The 16,925-nt window shown below is 41.5% G+C and overlaps 1 protein-coding gene across 4 annotated transcripts; it reads left to right on the plus strand.

Moving 5' to 3' along the window:
* The first annotated feature begins 7 nt into the window (after positions 1-7).
* nrf1 (nuclear respiratory factor 1) lies at positions 8-16,643 on the plus strand. 4 transcript variants are annotated; one of them, XM_044344053.1, is made up of 12 exons: positions 8-144; positions 2,162-2,282; positions 2,496-2,640; positions 3,281-3,395; positions 3,580-3,706; positions 4,311-4,451; positions 7,174-7,332; positions 7,870-8,085; positions 8,193-8,291; positions 8,605-8,777; positions 10,670-10,791; positions 15,439-16,643. In XM_044344053.1, the coding sequence occupies exons 2-12, from the start codon at positions 2,205-2,207 to the stop codon at positions 15,597-15,599; spliced, it is 1,536 nt and encodes a 511-aa protein (XP_044199988.1). In that variant the 5' UTR covers positions 8-144; positions 2,162-2,204; the 3' UTR covers positions 15,600-16,643. The 4 variants fall into 4 exon arrangements, with proteins under 4 accessions (XP_044199988.1, XP_044199989.1, XP_044199990.1 ...); XM_044344054.1 differs by having other exon boundaries at positions 2,162-2,273; XM_044344055.1 differs by having other exon boundaries at positions 9-144; positions 8,620-8,777.
* The last annotated feature ends 282 nt before the right edge of the window (positions 16,644-16,925 follow it).

A 16,925-nucleotide genomic window follows, 5' to 3' on the forward strand; every position in this document is an offset into this window, starting at 1 on the left:
GCACCTGAAGGCAGCACTAGTGCAGCTCAGTGTTGTGTGCGGTCTGCTCGCTGTGTTTGCTGCTGGCTCCCCTCTGTCCTCCATTAGAGCTCGGCTCCATCCCCGCTGTACGGCGCAGGCCCGAAGTAGCGCAGCCGCTCTGAGGTTAGTGCCCTACCGCGCAATCTCCATCTATTTCAGCCCCGGCGCAGCCGCATCATCGAACCCGGCAGCGTTGGGGTGAAAGATGCGGATTGTTTAGATGTTGACTGGAGCAGAGTTATGATACATTTCTGGCGTTTTGTGCGGAAACATGTTGTAGGCGCGTAAAGACAACAAGCTCAGATAGAATAGAAGAGCTGTGGATGGACGCAGGCCGCTGGGCCTGTTGTAGTTAGCGCTCTGTTTTCTTTCATATTGCGCGGGTTTCATGCTAGCCGCTGCGTTACCAAGGTTTACCTTTCATTGCACGCTGAATTAATTTATGTTCAGCGTCCCGACATCGAGAAACAACTGCTCTTCTCGATCGTAGTTAATGTCCATTCAGGTGTCCGTGGTTACACCGCCAAATGGTTAGCTAGCTAGCTAATTAGCTGAATGTAGGACATTGCTAGCTTAGCTCAGTTGGCAGTCGTTGTCAGCCAGCCGGCAAGTCGGCTAATATTACTGCACTGTAACGCGTTTGCAATAACATTGTCTAGTTAATATAGGGTAGTGTGCTCGATCACTAGGTGCTGTGGAGAATGAGCCTCATTGTAGGCGACTCTTAAGATCATATATGAATGTTATTGTTGTTGAGTCGTGCACCGATTCGTGCATCATCTCACTGATCCTGTCAGCAGCTTATACATACAGTTGTACTGGAGATATGGATGCAAATAAACCTGCCTGGCTGCTATTAATAACAGACTGCTTATGTTTTGTCAGTTTTGTATTGTATGGTAATAATGTTCCTGGCCTGTTTCTCTTATCAAAGAGAGAGATTAAGAAAGCATTGATGTGTGTATTACCTGTTCAAATAAATATTCCATAAATCAGCAGTCCACTTTGAATCAAGTGAGCAGCTTATCCCAGTATACTGCCTCAATAATTCATTTCATGGATAAGTGGGCAAAAATATGTTATATTTGTAAGTTAAAGTGTGCAGTTGAAGCATATTGTAGGAGTAATTTTCCCTATTTTGACAGATTATGTTTCACTCTGCTCCAGACACATACCAGTATGCAATTTCCCATTGCACTTACAGACTCTTGCACTGACTCACACTGTGACTACATTTAGACTTTCCTACTGACTTCTTAACTTTATATCCCCAAACAAAAAAAAACAAAAAACCCCTCTTTCAGTCAGATTCAGAGGAATGAATGAAAGCGCTAAGCAGCAGCTGTTAATGTGTTGAATCCACATCTTGCAAATGCATCTCCTTTGAAACCTATGATTGAACACGTAATAAATGGAAAATAAAACCACAGTAATGGTATTCCAAATGAAACCCCTAATGATGCACCATGAAGCCCTCTAGAGGCTGACAGAGCAGTAGCAGTACTATCATGTCATTCAGAAGCCCAAAGGAATGGGACAACAAATGCTTTCCTCATCAGGTCCATTGTTGCACTATTAATGGACACAACTTTTGGCCTGTCGTAAGGAGAATACCTGATACATATTGTGCCCTAATATATTAGAAACTACTGTGAACATGACACAGATAATGAGAATGACAGTTGTGTAATTTCACACCCTTGTCTTAAGTCCTAAGGTCTCAGCAATTCAATGAACTTGCATTTATGGCGCACTTGAGTTCACGTAAATAAAGGAAGTACATACAGTGTCTTGAAAGATTTATATACTTGGCATTATCTCTGTTTTAAAAATACTGGTGCCTCCCATAAGTCTCACTGGTATTCATGCCTTACAGACTCACATCTTGCAGTATTAACAACAGCAGGCTTTAATAGCTGGCAATACATGGTTACATGTCTTGATTATATATAATAAGATGCATCTGCTAAGCTATAAAGCACAAGTCACTACAACAGAAATGATGACCAAAGACATTCTGTATTATTACAATAAATATACTGAATGCTGGAACCATTTAAATTTTGCTCAGACGCAAAATTGGGCCGAAGCCTGTCCTGCCATTATCTTATGCAACATTTCTTTTATTCTCTCTCCTCAGTCATTGTACCCTGGATCCAGTTGTGTAGACTCAGTGGTCAGAAATGGAGGAGCACGCCGTTCACCAGACGGAACACATGACCACCATTGAGGCCAACGCCGTCAGCCAACAGGTCCAGCAGGTGCACTTACTAGTTACAGAGCAGAAACCAGAAAGAATGACAAGGAAGTTGTCTTTTTTAGCGATAAGTCCCATTATTCACAAGCTGCTTTAACTAATTTACCAGCTAGTTAGACTGACTAAAACAGAAATCCTAACACCTCATTCAGGTACGATTACCATGATATTTTCTTAAAATGTAACACCCATTCTACCTGGATCTTTTACTGTATAGGTACATGTAACCACCTTTACTGAGGCATCCATGATGAGTGCTGAGGAAGACTCAACATCGTCACCAGATGATGATCCATATGACGACACAGACATCCTCAACTCAGCTGGCACCGACGAGGTCACCGCCCACCTGGCTGCTGCAGGTGAGTCTTGCCAAAGGGGAGAAACTGAGCATTTAGTTGTTCAGATGGATTCTTGTGATAAATAGCATCCAGAAAAAGCCATGATCGTTTTCCACAGAACAAAACTGCAGATTCTTTTTGACCAGTGTCAGGCAGTACCTTCAAATTTTGCGAGGTTCTCTGTCATTTGTGTGATGTTAATTTTATTCATAACTTACACTGAGTTGAAGAAGCTGTGTTCTGTTTCCTATTCTTACTGGTTTGTTTAGCAAATGTTCTTATCTTATATCTAAGGTGAGTTACTCTACAGGTCTAGTAAAACATACAGGTACATGACATCCTGAGATCAGTGTAATGCTGTCAACTGAACAACAGGTGGTGCTAGTGGATTGCTTTGGAGAGTTATTGTCAGTTTTTGCCTTTTCCCTTCTTAAGGTAACACATTGTGCCAGTGGGCCACTATTGCATCTCAGTGCACCATTTTAAACACATTTCAAAATCAAATAAAAAAAGAAGAGTAATAACTGTACATTTCAGACAATAAGCTCAATTTAAAAAAAAGAAATTTATAAACAGCGTTCAAACTCATGACAGAATGTCGTTCACTCTGATGACCTGTCTGTGGTTTTACTTACAGTCTAGTCTGATCGTTCTCTCTCAGGGCCAGTGGGCATGGCAGCAGCTGCCGCTGTGGCAACTGGTAAGAAAAGAAAGAGGCCTCACATCTTTGAATCCAATCCCTCCATCCGCAAGAGGCAACAGACTCGCCTGCTCAGGTGAGCTTTAAACACCAAGAAACCATGTTTTCCCCCATGTACTGTCCCTCAGCAGCTACACTGACAATGAGCATGTGTGATTATTGTTTTTATTCTAAGACAGAGTTGCACCCCTTTGTAGTTGGTGTTGTACTTTGTGGCTTTTGGGCTGAGTCAGAAAGTAAAGGTGGCTGTATGTTTACAGGAAACTGAGAGCCACATTGGATGAGTACACCACCAGAGTGGGACAGCAGGCCATAGTGCTGTGTATCTCTCCCTCCAAACCCAACCCAGTGTTCAAGGTGTTCGGTGCTGCTCCCCTGGAGAATGTGGTGAGTGTTATAGTCTTGTAGTCAGACTTCAAAAGTCAGAATTCTGTAGTCAGAATTGGCATATGATGATGTCCACAGTGAAACATCGCGATGGACGATGCTGGGGGGGACTTGCACTTACATTAATGTAGTGAGTGTAGTTGTCGTCAACTTGAGTACTTAATGTGATTCACTGTCTCTCCTCTGCTCCGCTCAGAACACACTCTCACTCACACACACAGCCCTGCCCACGATGAAACACGGAAGAGCTTAGCTTAGCACAACCATAAATGACAGCAAAACGCAGTAGACACTGTTTATTTATGTTATTTACCTAATTTATGTGCACTCGTTTCATTTCAGCTCAGTGTGAGCAGCTACTGCATTTTGCATTGAAACATACATTTATATCAATCCATATATAATTATATGAAACAGAGGAAGGCAAGCAGCCTTTCTGAGGATGTTTATCAGCAAATGTTTGGTATTTTTTAATTTAATAAATGACCTCTCTGATTAATTGATTATAGAGTCAATCAATTTTCTGTTAATTCGATCAAATTTAGTTAGTAATGGTTTTGGCAATAAACTGAAACACTGATGTAACTATCTTTCTGTCCTTTAGGTGAGGAAGTACAAGGGCATGATGTTGGAGGACCTGGAGAATGCCCTGGCTGAACACGCCCCAGCCGGCGGAGAACTGGCCTCAGAGCTGCCCCCCCTCACCATTGATGGCATCCCTGTCTCTGTGGACAAGATGACCCAGGTGAGGTTGGACTCAATGCTCTTAATCTGCTTATCGATTAGGGTCCAAACCACCCTTGTGTTTCCAGCATTTTCTTTTGTAGAAATGGACTGATTCAAAACTTCTTTATAGCATCAGAAACACAACGCTGGTGTTCCCAGCAGAGGGCATCAGTTGGCAACAAATCAGAATCACAGATATTATGTTTTATGTCTAATGTGAGCAAGAGCTTAGCTATCTGTATGCATCAAGGTCAAACAGTCATTTTTAGCTGTTTTTGTATGTCCGCCAGTGTCATTTGATAAGTTGATTCAGCCATATAATCAGTACTTACTCCTCTAAAACTTACATTTATTTTCATGCTAAAGAGCAGGAAATTGTAGTTCAGATATAAATCTGATGCAGAGGTCGTGTCTGCTTTTGATAACAAGCCAAGCCTCCTCCCTTTGCTAGGCAGGCTTTGGCACCAGTACGCAGTGATAGGAAGTGCAGTGTAGACTGCTCTTGGTCGGCCTTTCCCTGCAATGTTAGTACCATTGGTAGCCTGAGTCCTGTGTCCACCCGAGGGAACCCAGCTTGTTTACTCTGCCATCCCAGTGCTGCTGACGTATTCTCTGCATCATTGTCAGAGTAGCCAGCATGACAGTGGCCCTCAGAGACGGTCTTCAACCCTGGGAGCACGGTAGCCAATCCCAAGGCCAGACGAGTCCTCGGAGGGCAGGTGTTAGTTGGTGCTTGTTTTTCTGGAGGTTGTAGGATGAGATTATCATGAGTAACCTGTTGCCTCACTCAGCTTGGCCAAGCCAGGTGGAAAGGTGTGGGGGATGGTGTTTTTAGAGGTACGTGTGTTGGAGACAGCTCTCCAGCCCCTCTGGAATAGGTTGCATGAAAATGAGAACTCTGTGATGAAAGGGAGCTAATTCAAACGTAGTTCTCCGGATATTTATTCATTTATTTGAAAGTATTTGCTATCTTCTATGCAGACATCTGCAGTAGGTTTTGCGTGGCTGAAGCAATCCCAAGTGAGGTTTAGTGACGCAGGCCGAGGGCCTGGCAAGTCTAATATATGGAGCATCTGTAGCAGGTGATCCCGGGTCTACCCTGAGCCCATAATTACCCCCTAGCCTTGTTAGGGCCAGGGACCCGGCAACATAGCCGCCTTCCTAAACGCTGATTGGACCATTGCTTGTAGGATTAGGATTGGGGGGGTGGGGTAGTGGGTATGAGGACAACATGCCACTTAACTCACTAGCCATTGTAATTAGGCCATCTGGTCTTGCCCACATGCATGCACATACATCCACACATGGAGTAGCTACAGGTGGAAATGCAAGCATCTTTTTGCCACCAAGTCTTTTTTTTCTGGGGTAAATCCACATTATGCATCAGTAGGTCAAGTGACTGGATGTGTTATTCCAAAACTGGCCATCCATTTTCTATCAAGATCCATTTTGTCTTATCCCTTTGTGTGATGTACTGAGAACTGTGCATAGGTGGTTTGTGAGTTAGAAAAGGGGGCTTTAGGGGGGAGGAGGGAGGGATTTATTTCTCCCAATACCAAATTTAGCCCGTGATGTCAAGGCAGGCAGACGCTGCAGTGCCTCATTGTGCAATATAATCCCTCGGTGATGCTTGCATATTACCAGGACACTGAGGACATTGGCACTAAACCCCACCCCAGTCTGTCAGTGAGTGTGGCATGTTCTGGAAGTGTTGATGTGATGGTGAGTGGGCATACACACCACTCACTGTTTAGCTGTGTCTAAGTGTGTATGCTCATTTTATCTGGGGGATGAGCAAGAGCAAGCAAATCAGATTAGATTAGGACCACCACCCATTTCCTCACCCTGCTTTGGAACATGCCCAGAAGTGGGCCTCACATCGAACAAAGACAAACCAATCATTTAAAAAAAGTTAAAGCGTACAGTATGGATGAGTTAGTTTAGTGCTTGATATCATAGGTTTAAGTTTAAAGGTGCAGTGTATAGGATTTAGTGGCATCTAGCACTAAGGTTGCATATTGCAACCAGCTGAATACCCCTCCACCTCAGCTTCCCCTTCCAACCATGTAGCAGAACCTACGATGGCCGCGAAACTTGTTAAAAACATGAAAGGCCCTCTCTAGAGCCAGTGTGTGGTTTGTCCATTCTGGGCTACTGTAGAAACATGGCAGTGCAACATGGCAGGCTCCGTGGAGGAGTACCCGCTCCCTATGTAGGTATAAAGGGTTCATTCTAAGGTAACGAAAACACAGTCTCGAGTCTCTACACAAGTCCATAAAATAGCACACATCATGAGTGATCAAAGCTAATCTAATGTTTTTCTTTGAAACTGATTTTTATTTTAACAATATTGACCAGCTTGTCTTTGTTAATACCCACACTGAGTGTATCGGAGCCTTTGCTGGGACGGGTTGACAACTGAACTGTGTTGGATCACCCTTGATGTTCCCATGGTGTCTGTCTGACACATCAGGCTGGAGCCACAGCCATAGATTGGTGTTAATAAACATGAGCAGATTGTTCTCCTTATAGAAAGCCTGTTTCTATTTGCAGGATTTGACCACCTCAGCACCCGGCAGCAGTAGGTACCCCGATCAATACACGCCTCCTGCTGCCTGCTCAAGGGCGTGTGCACTTATGTGTGTGCGTGTGTGTGTGTGTGTAAGACACTGCAGCTCTCCACTTTAGAGTTTTGATGTGTGAATCATCTCTTTTCTCTATTCATCTGTCCTTTGCTTCAGGCCCAGCTGCGAGCGTTCATCCCAGAGATGCTGAAGTACTCGACGGGTCGAGGGAAGCCTGGCTGGGGGAAGGAGAGCTGCAAGCCAGTCTGGTGGCCTGAAGACATCCCTTGGGCCAACGTCCGCAGTGACGTCCGCACAGAGGAGCAAAAACAGAGGGTGAGAGAAATACCAATATAATAATGTGATACTTTTACAAATTCAAATGTCATTTATTCTTTTTAAGCCTGGTTTTCTATATTATAGAGATGGGTAAAACAAAAACAAAAATTATTTTCTTCAGTTGTTTTATGGATTAAACAAACGAGACATGGTGTGTTAAATATTGAGCTTTAGTGGTGCTAGTAGGTGGATTTTCTATCCTCTGGAAAGAACCAGGCTACCTGTTTCCCCCTTTTCCAGTCTTAATACTAAGATAACCATCTCCTGGCTCCACATTTATATTTACCGCACAAACTTGGGAGTGATATTAATCTCCTCATCCCACTCTTGGCAAAAAAGAATAAGGGTATTTCTCAAATTGTATAACCCTAACCCTAACTATTCCTTTAACATATCTCTTTTCTGTTCTATATCATTCACCTCATCAGATCTCTTTGTCTATGCCATGAATGTACCATGGAACTAATTCCTCATGAGGCAAACAATATTTTAGGCTGATAATTCATACATTAACTTGCATCTGTACTTCCTAAGGTGTCTTGGACGCAGGCACTGCGGACCATTGTGAAGAACTGCTACAAGCAGCACGGCCGTGAGGATTTGTTGTACGCTTTTGAAGACCAGCAGGTAACCACAGCAACCACCACCCAGCACCACCTGACCACCGCGCAGGGCATCGCACACCTTGTGCCTTCACAAACTGTGGTACAAACCATCAACAACCCTGATGGAACAGTCTCGCTCATCCAGGTACATTTTAGTTGATGGCACTTTTTCAAATCAAAATCTCATTCTGGTTAAGGGTCAGTATGCTCAACTGTCATCTTCTGTATTTTGCGACTGTATTTTTCGCTCAGGTTGGCACTGGACACACAGTTGCCACCCTGGCAGATGCCTCAGAGCTTCCCGGTGTGACGGTGGCACAAGTCAACTACTCTACAGTTACTGACGGAGAGGTAGCAACCACACACCCTTTAATAATTTTTATACAATAACAACTACTGTATGAAAAAACATATTTTGACCACATACTACATTAACAGGCTCTCAAAATGAATAACATGAACTGACTTAGGTGTTGAATCAATTCTACCTTCTAAAGAACATAAATTGATAAATCTAACCAGACTTCTGTGATGTATGTAAAATGCACTTAATGGGAGCTGTCCTTTCAGCACCACAAAACCACAACATGAGCCACAAGACCAACAACATAACAACAGCTGTTTTTTTTTACACGAGCTTTACTACCTTGCTGTCATGAAATTGTATTTCCCTGTCCAGGTGGAGCAGAACTGGGCCACCCTCCAGGGCGGGGAGATGACAATCCAAACCACCCAGGCTTCAGAAGCCACACAGGCGGTAGCATCCCTGGCTGAAGCTGCTGTCGCTGCCAGTCAGGAGATTCAGCCCGGAGCCACTGTCACAATGGCTCTAAACAGGTGAGGAGGGTAAAACTGATGAACAAGTTATTTTGCAGGTTTCAGAGGAACCAGGCTTTTTAAGTAATAAGTGAACTACATCTAGAGGAGGCGTTCTGTTAATGAAATTATGACAAGTTGAATTGTTGGTGGCAGAAAAGCACAATTGGTAGCATAAAGCTGCCATTGCTGAATGGTTTTCACCTTTTTAACTGGAAATTTACAGAAGGGGTTTGTGTTTACTGACACAATACTCAAGGGTCTTGAGTTGCCGGTGGTGGAGCTAACCAGCACTGCAGAGCATAAGAAGAATCCATAATCACAAAGGCAGTTCTAACAATTTGATGAGAATGGGACAACTGTCGGGGCAGGTCACCAGGGTCCCCTGGAGATGAGTCAAGTGGCTCTCATCCTGGTTCAGCATCTAATTAATTAGCCTGTAGCTTTCACAGCGGCAGTGTGCAAGGTGCACAACCATTAAATTGGCTGTTAGCCACATATTTCCATCTACTAACAGCTTAGTATAATTTGTTGTTTAAAACACTAGTGCAGGTGTTAAATGTGTAATTGCTCAGTGGTGTGACTAAGTAAAAGTTTGAAATAAAATCACACATAATCAACATAAGCCTTTTTAACTGACTTGTAATAAAACATTTTATAAAACATGCACAGGGGTTGTTGTTGGTGTACTGTTTTTCTGGAGGGAAAATCAGCCATACATACTTATTCGTATTCAGATGGGATCTACGACAAGATCTCAAGTCACCTCCCATGGAGGACCAAGTGTGTGCAGGATCTGATCACAACACAAGAATACAGCAGGTTGAAATTGCCATCGAAGACCTTGACAGGTCTTTAAATTCCTGAATTCATCAGCCAGACTCACTAAGATGCTGACATGTTAGCTGTTTTTTTTGTGTTGTTTTTTTTTTTTTACTGCAGTAGTGTCAAGGCAATAATTTCAGATGTGTATGGGTATGTCCCATTGGGGCTTGTTACCTGCATCCACCTGAGTCCTCCTCCCCCCTCCCCTCCCATCCTGCTGTTTACCTGTGTTGAGCTACTCAGGGCTCTCTGCTCCACAGGCTCTGGAACATTTTGTCTGTTTTCCAGCTCCAGAGGGGGAACACAGCCTCTTTCTCTCTCTCGCTGTCTTGACACTATGACACACCAATGGTCAAATGTACAGCACAGTAATGGAAGTCTGCTAATTGCTGAGCTTTTTATCATTTCATGTGCATTGAGGTTAGTTTTCAACACAGGTTATATTTTGCAGAGAAAGCTATAGTTTGATGTCACAGGAGCATTTTGTACCAGTTTAGCCAAAATATACTTCCATTCTCTTTGGCAGTAAACTCATCCATTTAGCACCACAGTGTGAATGCATGGTTACTGTATACCGTCTCTGTCTGCACTCTCACAGCTCCTCCTCCTTATGTGTCCGTCTGTATTTCTATCTCAGATGTGATTATCAACCAAGCTGTGAACAGTTCCATTAGTTCATAACGAAGCTGGTGTGGTAATAGGCTCGTGGTAATTCCACTGAATAGATCTGGTTAATAAAACTGCTTTGTTAGACCCGTAGCACCTGGCCTTTAGGGAGATGTGACAGATTCTCCATAAGTCCAGACTAGAAAAGCCTCTTACTGCTCATACACTCCTACCTCTTCACCCCACATCTCTCTAATAACCCCTGCCTTTGTGAGCAGATCGTGTGTGAGTGTATGAGTGTGTGCGCTTTTCAACTCTGTACCAAAGATTGTGTGTTTAACCCTGATATGTACACGCATCCATCTCATATGTGTTTTTAATTCTCAATTGTGCGCGCAGAAGAGGTTTATTTGCCTGAATTTTTACATATTGTACACTTTATCTGATGTGTGTCTGTGTGTGTCTGTGTGTGTGTGTTGTAGTGAGGCAGCAGCCCATGCTGTAGCAACGTTGGCAGAGGCCACTCTACAAGGAGGGGGTCAGATTGTCCTGGCAGAGACAGCAGCTGCTGTTGGGGCGCTGGCAGGGGTTCAAGACGCCACAGGTACATATTCATCTACAGTGTTAACATCAACATGACAAACATGCAAAATACACCTCAAACGACAGCATTTACATAGTGTCATACACATTATAATATCTCTTTTATCACCGTCTGTTGCACCAGATATATTATTATAATGTAGTGCCACTCTGAACAAGTAACACACTATAACCTGCTAACTCACATTACCAGTTACCCACAGTCCTTTCTTTATATCAGCATGAGCACCGAATAAATTAACTTGTTTAGCAGGTGAATTCAGGCAGGTGGCACATAGCAGGTGTCATTGAGTTAAACTGGCTCAGATGAGATCCCAGCCACAAATTTAATTCTGTAACAATGCATATCTGTTCAGAGAATTAAAAATATACTGAATAATCTGTGTCTATGGAGAAATTGCATCGACAACTTTTATTTTAAAACTCTTTTTATTCATGTGATTGGACCAATACACAGTCCCACTATACTTACTGTGTATCTGTTTGGAGGGTTTACTTTTTACCACTTGGACTAGTTTCTTCTCACGTGATATTTGATAGGTCTCTGTCTGCCAGCTTGTTTATAATATATTCAAATGAGCGATCTGAGCAGATGAGCTTGAAAATCAGAAAAAACTTTGACATCTATTTATTTCAACCTATTTTAGGTTACAGTTGCAGACTCAAAAATGACTTAGAAATATTTTGTTACAGAAGTATCAACAGCAGAAATGTAAATACAACGTTTAACTGAACGTTTTTATCAAAAACATTTTGGCATCACATCTTTACTAATTTGTACTTGTGTGTATTCACCAGCCAATGGAATTTCTAATTAGTGTTACTAAGTGTAAGCTTCCCTCTGGTAGCACTGCAGTGAGCTCCTACACTCTAATCTACTCTGTGCTGATGTGACAGATGGTGTGTTTCTTGTAGCAATACTCCCTTCTTTTAATGATGCGTTAGCTGCATGACCCTATGGTTAACCTCTTCACATGCATACTGTATGCAATGCTGCAGCAATGCGTGGGACTGCACCAGTTTGCAGTGAAAGCATCACATCCTTATTGAATAACATTAACAACCATTTTAAGTACATGTTCAGTCACTATTCTCAGGTTGGAATGTAAAGCTACTGCTTGTCAGTGACTAACATCAAGGGACCACTAGTTTGATGTTGATTACTAAATGTGTAGTATGTAAATGTGAGTAGCCTGTTGCACATGAATAGAGATACACAGGTGAAACTAAGAGAGAGTCATTTAGAGTCATTTTTCTGTCATTTCCTGGAGTTTACCATAACTTCAAACTTCATAATTGTCAGCACACTGTGATAATAAATTTAACATGATAATGAGAGTTAATATTAGGCATGTCAGTTGCCGGATTAATACTCATTCAATTGTTGAAGTTGGAGATTTGATTCAGTTGTTTTTCCCTCACATTGTAATTGTATTTTGGAAACTAATATTTGATGCTATTTGATAACAATTAGTCACAACAGTTTCAGTATAGTCTCAGTATATTGATTATCACAGAGTCAGAACTTGAGAATTTGATGCAATTACTTCTTTTAGCAGATTGATGCATTGATTCATCAAAATTTATAATCAACACAGTGATGCAACAAATGAATTATTATACCCCAGTTTTTAATTCTAACAAATTTAAAAATCAAAGTAAATCTCGAAACTATAGCATGAAGTTTGGCTACATACATACTGTATCTTGTCAAGCTGTCAATCAGTACTGTCCTAAAGTGGGATAAACACACACACACACACACTCACATAAAGTACACTAGTCCAGGGGCATGAGCACGTCCCCAAGGGGCCCTCCTAAAGAGCTTTGATCCACTCCATTATCAGTCCATGTCTAATCACTGGGCCAGCTGTCAACACACAACCCCCAGGTTCTCATGCTTGTCCTTATAAATGTATACATGCTATTACTATATACATGAACATAGCCCTTCTCTAACTTGAGACGAATGCATGTGTGCATCTCAAAATGTTTGTATATTTTTTTACTCGTACACACACACTTGCTTGTCTCCTCGTCTTACCGCCCACATCCTGCATTAGTAGAATGAACAGCACAGCATTCAAGCATGTATTTAAGCACCAAAGCTGATTAGCTTTGCATTACATGCACAGTAGAAGAAATGAGCATAAGAACAATTTTCTCTCGGTCGTTTACATTAAACCTCCAAATTAGTCTCTTGTTTCATCAGGCCGTTCAACTGTAAAGCACCGTAAAGCCTTCCAACTTCAGAGTGTGTTGGATCCAGTTTAAGACAGACACGTGAAACAAAATTCAAAACAAATCACTCTAAAATGTTTGTGTGGATTGTTGCAGGTGAAGGGAACTTTGGATGTTACATTCTCTTGAGTTTTGTTCTAACACTACATTATATTTAAAAGGAAGAAAAGCAGGAACAAAATAGGATGTTAAGATAACAGTTTTTTATAAGGTTAGTCCAAGCATAATTAGGTTTTGTAAAGAAGTTCCATAAAATACTTGCATAAAAGATAGAACCCACTTGTAAAAATGAAAGAATAGTCATAACATAAAGGACATGCAAAATGCAAAAATACGTGCAGTTTGCCAGTCTATATTTGCACATGTGTACATTAATGTAAATTAAAGTTATTCAAATCTTACATCTGCAGCCTTTTTTTGTTTGATATCTTTCTTCCTAAACCATAAGGAGTCATTTTGCTGCAATGGCTCACTCAAACAACTAATGGAGCTGCCAAAGCCAGTCCTTCTCCCGACTATTGACCTTAGCTAATCACTGTAGTGCTGCCCAGGAGTGGAGAGCACCGTTTGAAGTGCACTGGCCCAGACACCGCTGATTGGCTTGTGTAGCGACCCTTCACTGACACAGGCACGCAGACACACACACACTCATACACGCACACGGCCACACCAGGCACGACCCTTAATGTCTTAGTAACAATGTTTGAGTGGCCGAGTGAGGCACTTCACTCAGTGACTGCGCTGTGTCCGTACATCAATGTGCCAGGCCAATACCCTGTTCCCTAAGCCCTCTTCCATAATCACTGCAGCACAATTACCTGCATCAGCACAACTTAACCCTGTCACGAATCACCGGTGAGTGGGCTTAGCAAGAGTTCACATTAGAGGACCAACAATTACGAGATAACTTGTCAGAAGGGGCACAGTTTTATTTTTTCGGGAAGAGATGAATAAATATGAAAATGCATTTGTTTTTCTATCTTTTTTCTTTCTCAAATACTTTAATACTTTGGGCATTCATATCAATATAAATGCAGCCCTGTGTCGTCTTAGGAACGTGTTTTACAGGATCTGTGGGTAGTGTGTGTTTGGTACATTTAAAGTTCAGTGTCTTTGCTCACAGTAATGGGAGCGGGTATGAGCCACTGCCATCTCCTGCACTGACCTTCTAGCCTGCCTGTGACACTGTGACAGCTTGTAGGGTGGGGCAGAGGCCCACGTGACTGCAGCAATAATCCCCACAGGCATACACACACACACACACACACACAGCTGGGCATGGGGGAAGCGAGCTGAGGACGTTCAATCGGACCATTGTTCAGTAATGCTGTCTCTGTAACATGGCCGCCTCCTGTCACAGACAACTACCTGGTCTTGACTGACTCTCAAGCACCGTGTCAACTTTAAACTCTCTCAAAAAGGTTGCTCTCTGGCTGGCCAAAAGCTGAACAAGCAGTATTTCATTATTAATTAATTTGTTATGTATGTATTGCTTGTTCAATGAAACGATTTTTTTCGTGATGATCCTGATGAATCCAAAGCACAAAAATGTGGTTCACACACACATGAATTAGATATTTTCTTTTTATTTCATTTAAATTGTCCAATACAAGTGTTTTTCGGCTTTGCCTTCTTCAGAGGTGCATACTGTGCTTGTATTGGACAATTTAAACAAAATAAAAAGAAAACGTCTAATTCATTTGGTTGTGCAAACTCCCTATTTGGTTGAGTGCGATCTTTTTTTAACTTCTACTCTGTAAATTACTGATAAGGAAATGATAAACCGATGAAAATTGATGTTAATCGATTTTCTGTCAGTTGGCTCCCATAATTTGAATAACCAACTGATCATATCTGCAGTAGTTGGCATGCTCACACCACGTTTTTCTGCATGGTAAACTCATTTGGATTTGAACAAGAAGAAAAAAAAAGGTTTTCCCCAAACTATTGTCCATATATAAAGGGTTACCAACAGCTATTTGAATATAATAATGATAAGAATAATCCAATGTTACAGCTGTTATTTTCATTATCAATTAATCTGTCCGTTATTTTCCATTAATTGTTTTCTTCGCTCATTACAATTTCTGTTATTTTTTGTCAATTTTTTGTCCGACTGACAGTCCAAAGCTGAAAGATATTGAATTTAAAATGAAAGACAGCAAATCCTAAAATTTGATAAGTTGGCACCAACAAATGTTTGGCTGTTTTGATTGATAAAAGACTCCACTGATTATTATTTAATCAGTTCTCAATCATCTGATTGTTTCAGTTGTAATTTGGGTACTGAGCTTAAACATATGATCAAACATTAGTTGTTCAGTTATGTAGAATCAGTCTTGATATTTAGCCAAATGATACTGTTGCTGTGTCTAAATCCAAAAATGTCCCACTTCTTTCTCCGCAGGTCTCGTCCAGATCCCGGTCAGCATGTACCAGACTGTAGTGACCAGCCTCGCCCAGGGCAACAGGCCCGTCCAGGTTGCCATGGCACCTGTTGCCACACGCATAGACAACACTGTCACACTGGACGGCCAGGCGGTGGAGGTTGTAACTCTGGAACAGTGACAATTAAGACCCTGGAAGGAGTAGGAGGCACTGAATGGCCACCTCGGAGATTTGTTTATCCTACTGTTTTCCAAGACAACACGCTGTGTACAATGTCAAATATATTTTTAAATGTACGTCTGCAGGGGAAGTCAAAGTGAGTTTTCAATTCATCGTGTTTACTATGTAAAGAAATTGCTTTTGTTGGTGTATTTTTTTTCCATTTAGCCTCATGTGGTTTTTTTTTTTAGCTCTGTGATGTTAGGTATTTAGTATTTATTTCTTTACAATTAACCTTTACTTAAAACAAAGATGAACCAAATACCCGGGAGGAAAGCCACCACTGCTTCACCCAGATTGTGTAACTATCACTGTTCTGGATTTTTCATTTTTCGTGTGTTTGACTGTTCTGTTTTAGGATGCATTTATAATTCAGTGCCATAGTCAGAATCACTCCTCTCTGATTCCTGTGTCCTCGATCACGATTCTAAATTTCAACCTTATCACGTCAATTCACCTTGAGCTGTCTTAGCATATGAACCAGCATCTGAGCTGTAGACATTTCTCTCATAGATGATGAAATAATACTTTGAAATACCATCTCGTCGTGTGCTTTTCCCTGTGCTGTTTTACTGTAGTCCATGCACATGTCAAGATTTGTGAAGACTCAGGATATACATCAAGGTGTTTTTTACTGCTGGAATTGCTGAGCTGACTTCCTGAAGCAGCCATTTTGTCTACCAGGTTTGTTTATTTAATGTGCATGGATAGGAGCACCCCTCGGTATGTTATTTTTTAACATGAACTCGTTCGTATGTCACTTAGAACTTGGTGGTCTGCGTCATTTTGTATGGCACAGGAAGTTGGTCACACTTGGACAGGAGCTGCAGTATTTGTGATGCAAATGTAAAGAAAAAAAAAAAAAAAAAAAAGCATTTCTTCTGTCTTACAACAAAAATTGCTTGCCCAGAATCAGCTTAGTTCGATACAGCTGTAACAGTTGGTTCGAATCTCTCCACACTTATGTATTTAAAAAGTCCAATAAAATGGCTGCTGTTCACCATTCATACTGTCCTCTCCTGGTTATAAGTGCACTTTAATGAAACGTTAAAGCAACATAAGTCAATATTTTGCATACTGAAGTTACATTAAATGACCATAATGTGAAAGGGGTTCTCTTTATTTTGCAGCTCTATGTATCGTATATTTAGTATATTTTAGCTCAACATATTGCAAGTTTAATGTATGTTTCAGTCTAGCTGCAGTCAGGCTGCAACTAACAATACTCATACTTCATTATTGATTAATCTGCCAATTACTCTCTAGATTAGCCTATAAAATGTCCGG

The sequence above is a fragment of the Thunnus albacares genome, chromosome 23 (assembly GCF_914725855.1).
Source record: "Thunnus albacares chromosome 23, fThuAlb1.1, whole genome shotgun sequence".
Taxonomy (NCBI): domain Eukaryota; kingdom Metazoa; phylum Chordata; class Actinopteri; order Scombriformes; family Scombridae; genus Thunnus; species Thunnus albacares.

Coding starts and splice junctions, on each gene's coding strand:
- nrf1 (XM_044344053.1), top strand. CDS start 2,205: ATGGAGGAGCACGCCGTTCACCAGACGGAACACATGACCACCATTGAG. Junction 2,283..2,495: donor TCAGCCAACAGGTCCAGCAG/GTGCACTTACTA, acceptor TTTACTGTATAG/GTACATGTAACCACCTTTAC. Junction 10,792..15,438: donor AGGGGTTCAAGACGCCACAG/GTACATATTCAT, acceptor CTTTCTCCGCAG/GTCTCGTCCAGATCCCGGTC.